The sequence below is a fragment of the Malaclemys terrapin genome, chromosome 7 (assembly GCF_027887155.1).
Source record: "Malaclemys terrapin pileata isolate rMalTer1 chromosome 7, rMalTer1.hap1, whole genome shotgun sequence".
NCBI classification, from domain to species: Eukaryota; Metazoa; Chordata; order Testudines; family Emydidae; genus Malaclemys; species Malaclemys terrapin.
The window spans coordinates 84,506,837-84,517,332 of NC_071511.1; the positions used below are offsets into that span (position 1 = coordinate 84,506,837).

The 10,496-nt window shown below is 38.1% G+C and overlaps 1 protein-coding gene across 1 annotated transcript; it reads right to left on the reverse strand.

Annotated features, from left to right (window-relative positions):
* Positions 1-584: 584 nt before the first annotated feature.
* Positions 585-10,274, reverse strand: TACR2 (tachykinin receptor 2). Its single transcript, XM_054035615.1, is given in 6 exon segments — positions 585-832; positions 1,946-2,142; positions 3,906-4,068; positions 5,559-5,753; positions 9,879-10,085; positions 10,087-10,274. Coding segments are annotated over 6 exon segments (1,098 nt in total). The 3' UTR covers positions 585-684.
* Between the last annotated feature and the right edge of the window lie 222 nt (positions 10,275-10,496).

Here is a 10,496-nt window from a genome sequence, read left to right on the forward strand (position 1 = left end):
CTTGAACCCAGGTTTGCTTTCTCCCAGCTAAACACCAGGCAATTGGTTGCCCACTTTGTATAAAATACTTGACTAGCCAGAGAGAGAGAGTGAGAGAACACAAGAGAATGATTGTATAGCCTGGTAGCTACTCACATGTTGGTGGGAGAGACCTGGGTTGAAATCCCTTCTCTAAAGCTGGGATTCAAACATGGGATCTCCCACATCCCAGGTGAGTGCCCTAACTAGTGAGTATAAGGGTCCCATTGCCCCTGCCATCATCTCCATTTTGTGACTGATGCCTAAATCCCCTCTGTTTCACTATTGCTGAAACAACCTATTTAGACATTTCCAACATATTTTTTTGATTGTTTCAGCTCAAACAATTTGACAAAAGCCACATAAATTTCTGATATGTTTTGATTGACTCAAACCTGCATTTTTTGGTGAGGAGGAGGAGGAAAGGGTTGGCTGAAAAAGTCCACCTCTGAAACCGATAAATACCGACTACTCTTATCCTATTTTCAATGTTGATGGCATCTGGCACAGCATGGTACAAAATAATCAATTAAGAATCGATCCCAGGCTTCAAAAATCACAGACACTATCTTTTAGAGACTATATTTTGAACAATATTCCAGAGCATCAAAATAAAAATCCAAGTGTTAAATGCATGCAGGTTAATGATGTCTTCTGTTTCTCATTTCAGTGTGTCTGTTTTTCAATTAGCTTTGTTTGGCTGGCTGGTTGCAGATCAGCTGTGAAGTTGATGGGTAAATAAGTTTGTTTGTCTCCCTCCGTTGCTTTTATACATGGGCGCCATTGGAAAGCTAATCTGAAGCCAGAACGAAACCTGCAAACGTGCACAAATACAAAAAAGAGATTAAATGCTACAATGATCATGCTAACTGCAAAGAGAGAGAGAGAGAGGGAGATGGGGTGTGTTCCACCCTTGAATGAGCATGGGGATATGAAAGGCTTCCATTGAAGTCAATGAGAGCCCTGTGCACTTGTCTGAGGGAAGAATTTGGCAGTTGGGGGATTGAATGCATAAAAACAGAGAGACACTTTCACTGCTCAGATGGACAAAGCAGTATGAGGCAGTGATGAAGTCTCTTTCTATTTTACGCAATGCACTATCAGAGCCTAAAAGTGAGTGCTCCACCCGACACAGAAGCCCCTAAAAACCCCTACAAGTTTGGGCTGTGGCAAGATTGTACTTGTTAGCTAGTTTTTCATTCTGACATTTATAGATGGGATGTTCATGTAGGTCCGTTGTGTGTTTAATATAGTCACTCTTAATAAATGCTAAATGACCGTGAGCTGTATTAAGAAAATTCCAGTTAGAGATAGTACATTAGAGGAGCTGCTTTGAATAAAGAAGAGTTGTTATTAATTCATTAGGTCTTTATTTTGCAAGCCTGCTTACGTGGATACCTGAATAAGCAATCAGGATGACTATTGCTTCTGTGCCCTTGCCTGCTTTCTTTTTTTGCTAGTCAGAAGAAACTAATAATTAATTTTAAACGTGAAGAGCTTTGTTATAGAATTAATTGTTTGTGATTTATGCTGTAGGCAGCCCATAGCTAGACACACCAATGTCAGGTGTTACTGCATCAGGTAGGCAAACAAGAGGCAGATAATACAAATGCCTTTTGTTACTCTATTATGGAATGATCCTGCACCACGGAAGTGGATGCAAGTTCTGATCACTTGATCACATAGTAACTTTCTGAACTTTCCCGAGAGCAAAACGTTTTAAAGCTGATTTAAAATGGCTAGTAACATGCAAAGCGCGTTCAGAGAACAACAGACTAAATTCTCTGTGGGTCTAAATGGGCACAGCTCCATCGAGTTCAATAGAATTCCTCCCATTCACAGCTAGAGAATTTAGCCAGTTGTCTATAGGATGGTGGGATATATATATATATATATATATATATATATATATATTTTTGCTACTAACCTTTGGTGAAGGTAGCAGTAAATAACTGGATTGTACATCGAAGAACTCATAGCAAGCAGAAAGACTGCAAGATATACTTGCTGAATATACTTTTGCTGATAGATGTCTTCCCTGAAGCTCCCCAGGATGAAGTAGAGGTGATAAGGTAACCAACAGACAGCAAAAGTTATCACAACAATGACTATGGTTCTCACAAACTAGAAAAATAAAAGGAATATTTTACTTCATTGTCTCTGTGCAATTATCTGAAGTTTCATGTTTAACTGATTTAAAACAATACTGTTCTTCCTCCTGAATTATTAAGTCAGTGCATATTTTTATCATATATTAGGGAACTTATTATGCCTTAGATCAATGAGAAGAACTCCTACACTATTGATGCTGATAGGAGTTCTGAGCGCAGAAAGTGCAAGGGCATATAGTGACTGTAGATTTTATATGTTTCTTTGCATTAATACATTTTAGCATATGAAGGTAGCCTGCTCCATCGGAATTGTTTACAGTCAAATTGGAATTATTAGGGAAAGGTAGGTAATGAGACCATCAGTTGAACTGGTGGTGGTGTATAATGGGAAGAGAAATTTCTTCCTATCTGCAGCATACATAGATCTATTCCTTGAAGCATGAATCCATTGGACGCTACCTCCTCCACTCAATGTAGCCTTGGGCAAATCAGTACATTCTCCTGATTGGAAGTTCTCTCTTGTAGAGACTGTCTTATGACAAATAATTGCATTTCACACTCGTTAGGAGGTCTGTGAAAAGAGCACCTCACCCCCTCTGTGACACTCTGTATCTCGGGGGAACACCCTACACCCCCATGTTCATCTTTATAAAATGATTGTGTGGTATCCAATGAAAAGTTTGTCATGTTGGGTGTCTTCGGAAGGTTCATGATGCACTGAGCATGATTGTTATAGTAATTGTTACAGTAATGTTATAGTAATTGTATATAATTTCATGTATATGGTTATGAGGCTGAAAATGTACCCTCATGGCTTAAAGCAAGCGCAGGCAAAAACTCTCCAGGAGCAGAGGGGCAGTTCACACCTCATCAGGGCAGGTATGGGACAAACCCAGCTCAGCCTCACAGGAACAAAGGATGCTGGCCTAGGCAGCAACAAAAGGATCTGTTAGACTCTGGAGGGAGTCACCCCCCTTCCTTTGGTCAGTTTGGGACTGCGATGAGGTAATGCTCACCTGACTCTGAAGGGTGGGAAGGGCAAAGCCAAGAGGGAAGAAAGGACATGATAAAAGGTAGAGACATTTGCCATGCTCTTCCTCTCTCTTCCACCTACATCTACAGACACCACACCAAGCGACTGAAGCGCTGATCAAAGGGGAGAGCCTGGCTGAAGAGCAACCAGCCAGCCTGTGGTGAGAAGCATCTAAGTTTGTAAGGACATTACAATCAAGATCAGCTTAGAATACATTTTGCTTTTATTTCATTTGACCAAATCTGACTTATGTTTTGACTTATAATCACTTAAAATCTATCTTTATAGTTAATAAAACTGTTCGTTTATTCTACCTGGAGCAGTGCATTTGGTTTGAAACATGTCAGAAACTCCCTTTGGGATAACAAGCCTGGTACATATTATTTTCTTTGTTAAATTGACGAACTCATATGAGCTTGCAGCATCCAGCAGGCATAACTGGACTCTGCAAAATGGAGGTTCCTAGGGTTGTGTCTGGGACCAAAGATATTGGCTAGTGTCATTCAGTTGCAAATCCAAGGAGCAGCTTACATGCCAGAGGCTGTGTGTGAACAGCCCAGGAGTGGGGCTTCTCACAGCAGAGCAGGGTAAGGCTGGCTCCCAGAGTCAAGGATTGGAGTGACCTAGCAGATAACACCAGAGGGGAACGTCACACCCTCCTTCTAAAATATTTTGCCACTTTTTCATACATCCTTAATATGTCAGAACCACTGGCAAGATAAAAGATAATTATTAAGTTTCACTTCTAATCTTTTTTTGGCAGTAACTTGACAGTGATAATAGATCCTATTAGTGTGGTCTCCGGGGACTGTACTACTCCAAAGAGTAATTCCTATAATGCTATATGCGACAAACATCACTATTAAAGGCAGCAGGTAAATCAAGGCAATCACTATGATTTGATACCTGAAAAAGAAAAACAGATACATCTTCACATTTAATGTGTGTCTCAAAGAGCTTTTGTCCAAGTGTCAAATACTTGCCGTGGATGTGTGGTTGTTGCATGGTTTCCATTAATTTCAATGGGAGCTGTGCACCTGCATCTGAGAACAGAATTTCACTTTAAAGCCTCAATGCAGATGGAAGGAACTTCCACAAACTGTAAAAATGCATTTCTTTCATGTTCCAGAGATCTTTCCTTGAACTGAAGTCTTGGCTCTTTTTAAGGACAACATTATTTATCTTTTTAACAGTGACTTAGATTTCATGTCATCTTGTTCAGGGTTCACTGCCTTACTTGGGTCATGACAGAGGGATTTATAGCATTTGTGGCTATAAAAAAGTTAGCCACAAATTATGGAAGATATAAAATCAAAATGCTATAAAATCATAAAGTACCTTCCAGTACACAAGGACACTGGGCTGAATTCTGAGGTTCTTAATCCTGCAAACTCCTGTTGAAGTCAATGGGAATTTTGTTGGATTAAGTACTTCAAATTTCAATGTATTGGAAGCAAGTGTGGCTGGATTTTTAAGAAAGATAACCAGGAATATTTCTTTGTAAAGTTTTGATAAGTGAATGGCATTCAAACTTAGATTATTATATATATTGTTTTTTGATTTATAAACACAAAAATAAATACTTAAACCAATTGTCAAAGCAGGCTACCAGCTGTCGCTACTACCAAAACCAATAGCATCTGCTTCGATTGTATATGAGAACACTATCTAATGTTATCCCCCAAGTTTCATCTCATGTAAGGAAAATATAAATGTTATGCTTGGTATGATTATTTTAAGCAACCACCATTTATAGGGAGGGAACAACTGATTTACTCAGTTACAGCAGATGTCATTTTCAGATAAATTCTGTAAAAGGAGGATTATGCATGAAGCCTTTGCCACACGCTTCTGGCATTAACCACAAAAGGCTACATATGTGTGTCTTCTCAGAATGATGACATTATGTACTTATTTGCTACATCAAAGTAGATTACATGTTTAGCTAATTATATGGTCCTCAGATTATAAAAATACTTGGGTTCTTCCTGCCTGAAGTAGGGGGTGCAGGGGATTCACTGGAACCAAGATTTATTGTCTATTTATCAGACTTTACATTCAGTTTTCTCTTATCACATTCACACAATATAACCCCCATTTCCATCCCCTTGATTGTCTCCCTCTGCAACATTAGCTGGGTTACAGTACAAATTCTCTGATCAAGGAGATGAATAACCTTCTCCTAGGTTGCAATGCTGTTTTATTTCTGGCTACAAGGGGTGCTTAAGGTTACAGTTGTCCTCCCCTTCGCCTCATGGAGTCAGAAGGATATTACTTCCTCATTGTTTATAGCTCTTGTAACCAAGGGTACTGAAATTATAAAAATGTTCAGTAAACTTTCAGGTGATGCTGCATAGAGTTCTCATTTCTATTTTATACAATTGAGGAGTTCTTACGTGAGCTGATGCTTCCGTCCAACACCATCTGGCCAGGCAACAATACATTTAGTCATTCCATTATCAATCATGATCTCAGCATAAAAGCACTGTGGGAAGGCAAGTCCAAAAGCCACCAACCATATTATTCCTTTCATTACTTTGGTGCTCACAGCAGAAAGTTTGGGCTTAAAGGGATAAATTATAGCCATGTACCTAGGAGAAAAATGGGGTAACATCATTTTTATTGTTGTACCAATAAACTAGTCAAAAATTATAATGAGGGCAAAAATATCCCAAATCATTTATCAATAAATAACCAAAACTACATATTTCAGTTGGTGCAGGATTTTTTTGTTTGTTAGTTTTGGTTTGGTTTGGTTTAGTATCTTCCACTGGAAGGAAAAATTAAAATATTTTATAAAAATCACTGCTAGTTTATCCCAAGGGAATGCACTATTGTGTGTGAAACTTCTTATACCTTGTATCAACAGGGTCTTAGTTAGTACAATAACATTCATAGAGAGAGAGAGCAATCCTTTTGTGTAAGAGTACATGCATAATAGGTTTGCAGTGATCCTTCTTCCTTCTAATCTTAATTACTGCTTCCTCGCTGTATGTTATAATTTACTAATTTGGAAAGCTTGAATGAACTAAGATAAATTAAACTTTCTGCAAAGACTAACACAAACGATTGTACATGAATGAACACAGTCCACCTTAAATAACGAAGACAGCTGAATGTGCTGCTGTTGTGGAACTGATGTTAGGCCCAGCTGAATAATTGCAAAGCCAGCTCAGTCCACAAGAATGATTTGCTACATCGTTGCAGCTGTCTCTCACTGAAGCCAGAAAAAAGTACTGAAACTGTGATATGTATTCAGTCTGAATCTTGGTAGCATGAATTGCATTAATATTTTCAGTAGCAGATGTGTATATATATTATTCCTATTAAAGCTTTGAGTTACATACTGCTTTGTTGCATGGAATCTATTTCCCGCTATCAGGGGAAGGTTAAATTAAAGCAGGGTCTCCACCAAAGCCTCCTATTTTATTCTCAACCGCAGATCGTGGTCTTGCAAGTCATTTGCCATGGATCTGAATTGTTGATTTTAGCATTGGAAACTCCTTGTGTCACCCTCCTCCTCTTTCTGTAACCACTCTAGCACTTGTGTTAGCAGTTTAAGTGGTATAGTGTTGATCCTTTTCTCCCACACCTGTTCAGAACAATCATGTCTGGTATCTAGCTGACTGTAAAATTACTTGGAAGAGCAATGCCTTGTTTTTAATTTCTCTGTGTAAAAAATGCAGTTGTATCCTTTTCTCCCACACCTGTTCAGAACAATCATGTCCAGTATCTAGCTGACTGTAAAATTACTTGGAAGAGCAATGCCTTGTTTTTAACTTCTCTGTGTAAAAAATGCAGTTGTATCCTAGAGACTATATAATCGATTATTCATATCTGCCTTATTCTTTATCATGGTTGTTTCAAAGTCCAGCTACAGTGGAAAACTCCAATTACTTCCTTGTTTTCATAGCAAAGGAAGACTGTGGCTATTGAAGAGAATTCTGTCCAGGTCTTCATATAATATAGACATGATAAAGAATACATGAACACAAGCACCATAAGTATTGCATATCTGTCAGCCTTATTTAGCGAGAAGAAATGTACAATTCCTGTGATACTTTGTTTCTTTAGTCTACAGTATATTAAGTTATACTTTGTTAGAACCTGGCCAGGAAAGAGTCAAACAGTAAACAATCCCCTAAGTGTTTGCTTACAGAAGTTTATGAATCTATCTGTGTTCTATTCCATTTCTCATGATGAAAAGCAACTCTGAAATATAACTGTCAACTATGGCACTGACTGAGCTGTCAATGAGGAATTGAAATTGAACCAAGTGTTGGAGCTAAGGAAGGTATTACAGCAATGCAGAGCAGATTAGAGAGATGATGGTTTTAGATAAGCACCAACAAGTTTGGACACTCATCCAAATCCAGAGATTTTTTCTCCCTCCCTCCTTGCTATGTCCCTGAGCTTCCCTTCTCTTTCTCTTCCCTCACTCCCTACAGGCTTCCATCATGCCCCACTCGATGTGACTTCCTCCCTACTTAGACAAAACAACTGGATCAATGGCACAAACTATAGTATGAACATTATGTGCTTATGAACTTTTTCAAGGGAGCCTGGAGGGGCTTGTTATCTGGAATTTGAATCTCCAGCTACTCATACACCTCTGCCTGGAGGCCTACGTGTAGCTTGTCTGCATTAGCGATACTGTGCAGGTTCTACAGGTATTATAATATACAGTGCAGCTGGAAATATTAGCAGATCCTTTGGCTGGCAAGAAAGAAACAGCTCAATGCTAATCATTGTGACACAGGCAAAATGACTGGCGTCTTCCCCCATAGTAATGACTAAAAGTGCGGTAAGTGACTTTTAGACATGCCACTTTTAGCTTGCTCCTTTAGGATGAACTGTTTTAAATTCGTGTGTTTCATTGAGGGGAGACAACTGAGCTTGAGCAGATATTAACATATAACAATAAACGGAAACAGAATCTTTCAGTTTCCAGGCGACAGTGTCAGGATCTATTTAAGGTCAAGTAAAGGATAGCTAAACATGGTTAGGCAGAGCTGCCAAGTTTTGTTTTTGAACCTTACCATATGACTAAAAAGGTTTTAGCTTTGTAGATATTTTTACCAAGAATCCCTAAGGAGGAAAAGTAGATACAGATCAGAATGGGCTGAGGTGGAATGGATTTTATTAAATGTTCTTTGACAAGTTCTAAGGATGTACATAAGAGTTATCAAAAATCTTTGATTTAAAGCCAGAAAAGCAACCTGTATCTGAATTCTAAAATCAAAATACTGTTCCCTCTTAAATCATATTTACTTCTATTTGTACTAACTATGGGCTAATTATCAACAGCACCATTCTGTGTTAAAATTTGGTAACTCTTAATCAGGACATGTTTCTATTTTCAAGTATAATTTTCAGCATACATTGCATGTCTAATGTTCTGCAAGGGCATAATGACTTATTTTGCAGGATATTATGCAAGCAAATCTGTTTATCCTGAACTTGATTTTTCTATCACGAGGTTGGCAGGGACTGAGTGTGTCACAACAGTTACTCTCACTTCTGAACAGGACTGCTAACAGCAGAAGCTGCTATAAAAGCAGCTCCTGGTGATTAATTAAATAATGCCTTTGGAAGGATTCCAGAGGGAAGCATGTCTTACCCTTGCAGATAAACAGTGTTTCTGACAGAGACAGTTGGCAGGAGACTTATATGTTGCCCTTCTTTGATAGGCGGAAAAATTCTGTCAGACATCGCAGTTCCATTGAGAAGAATCAGTGAAACCCAGATATTTCCTGAACTGTGGATTCTGAGTCACTTCCGTGAGAAGACTTGTGGAAGATCGGAGACTCAGAGAAGGTAGGAGGGGAAAGATTAAAGGTGTTTCTAGTGCCTGGTGGAGAATGGAGGAGATTGGGGAGAAGATTGATCAAGGAGAAGATCAAATAGGTCTGGAGAAGGCCTGGAAGGAACTGGAGAGTTTGGGAGTCAGTTTAGCCCGCTTTCACTCCTTTTCCTTTCTTACAGACAATGAAAAATAACTTCAATTGAATTTAGACTACTTCCTAGTAAAGAAAAATGTTAACTCATTTAGCATGTGGACCATAAATGTACCCAAACCTTGCAAGTTGCTCTTGTTGTGAAATAAATTTTGCAAATCTAATGGAGCATTTTGAAAATATTAAATTGCCTCTTACTTATCAGAGACATTCAAAATCACAATGAATATAATCTAAGTTTTGTTCTTGAATAATAAATCCTAACCATTTGTGGATGCTAAGTCTTGTATCTGAAGTACATTTCTTTGCCTTTTCTTTGTAGTTGCATCTTGATTCAGAAATAGCATTGTGGATTATGACATTTTTAGTAAGAGATCATATAAATTCCACCTCCAAACAAATGATGGGTCTTTCTGGGGTGAAAAAAGTATTTATATTTACATGAAGATTTAGGAACCTCCTGTGATATTTAATATTTCAAACAAAGCAAAACTCAGAAATACTGTACAAGCCACTTTCATTCATTACATTAACCCAGGTTTGAGTCAGATCAGTGACCTAGAGGTGAAAGGGTCTATATCCCATTACCAATCTCCTAAACCATCCAATCCCTCAGTAAATATGTAGATATTAATCCTTTTTTGTTAATAAACCACTGAAGTGGCCAGTTGTGAAACTGTTCCATAATCAAAGTCTTGCAATAAAATAATCTTCCTTTATCTTTAATTTTCTTATTTACCTTTCCATTGCATCTTTTACCTGTCAGCAGCAATCGCAGTCATAGAATAAATACTCACAAACATTGCAGTTATAGGAAAAAAGTTCTGAAACCTGCAGAATTCCTTGCCAAAATACCAGACGTTGAGGCTGGCATAAATAAAATTGAAAAGTGTATTGAAAGCAGCTATAAGTAGATCAGAAAGAGCCAAATTAACAATAAAATAATTGGTAACAGTCCTCATTCTTGTGTGCTACAATAATCCAGCTGACAATCACATTGCCAATAATTGATGCAGTAACTATGAAAGAATAAGTGATAGCCCAAAGGGCTGTTTGCCATCCAGGCTGGGTAAACCTTGCAGTCCAATTGTCATCATCCTCAGGAGAGTCAGCCAGCGAAATATTGTTAAAGTTTAAAAAGGAAGCTGTGCTCATTTCTTTATTCAACTAAATGTAGAAAACCTGTTTAGCATTTGATGATTTCTTACAATAGACATTGGTGTTCTGAATTCCTTATTCAGGTAATAATTAGAAGTAATTAACAAAATGTATCAGAATTCAAAACACAACATCCTTTTGCCCTGTTTTACAAGTAATATAATATAGTTCCAAGAGGAAATGTTATATATGAAATACCTCCTACCCAGCCCTTTAATT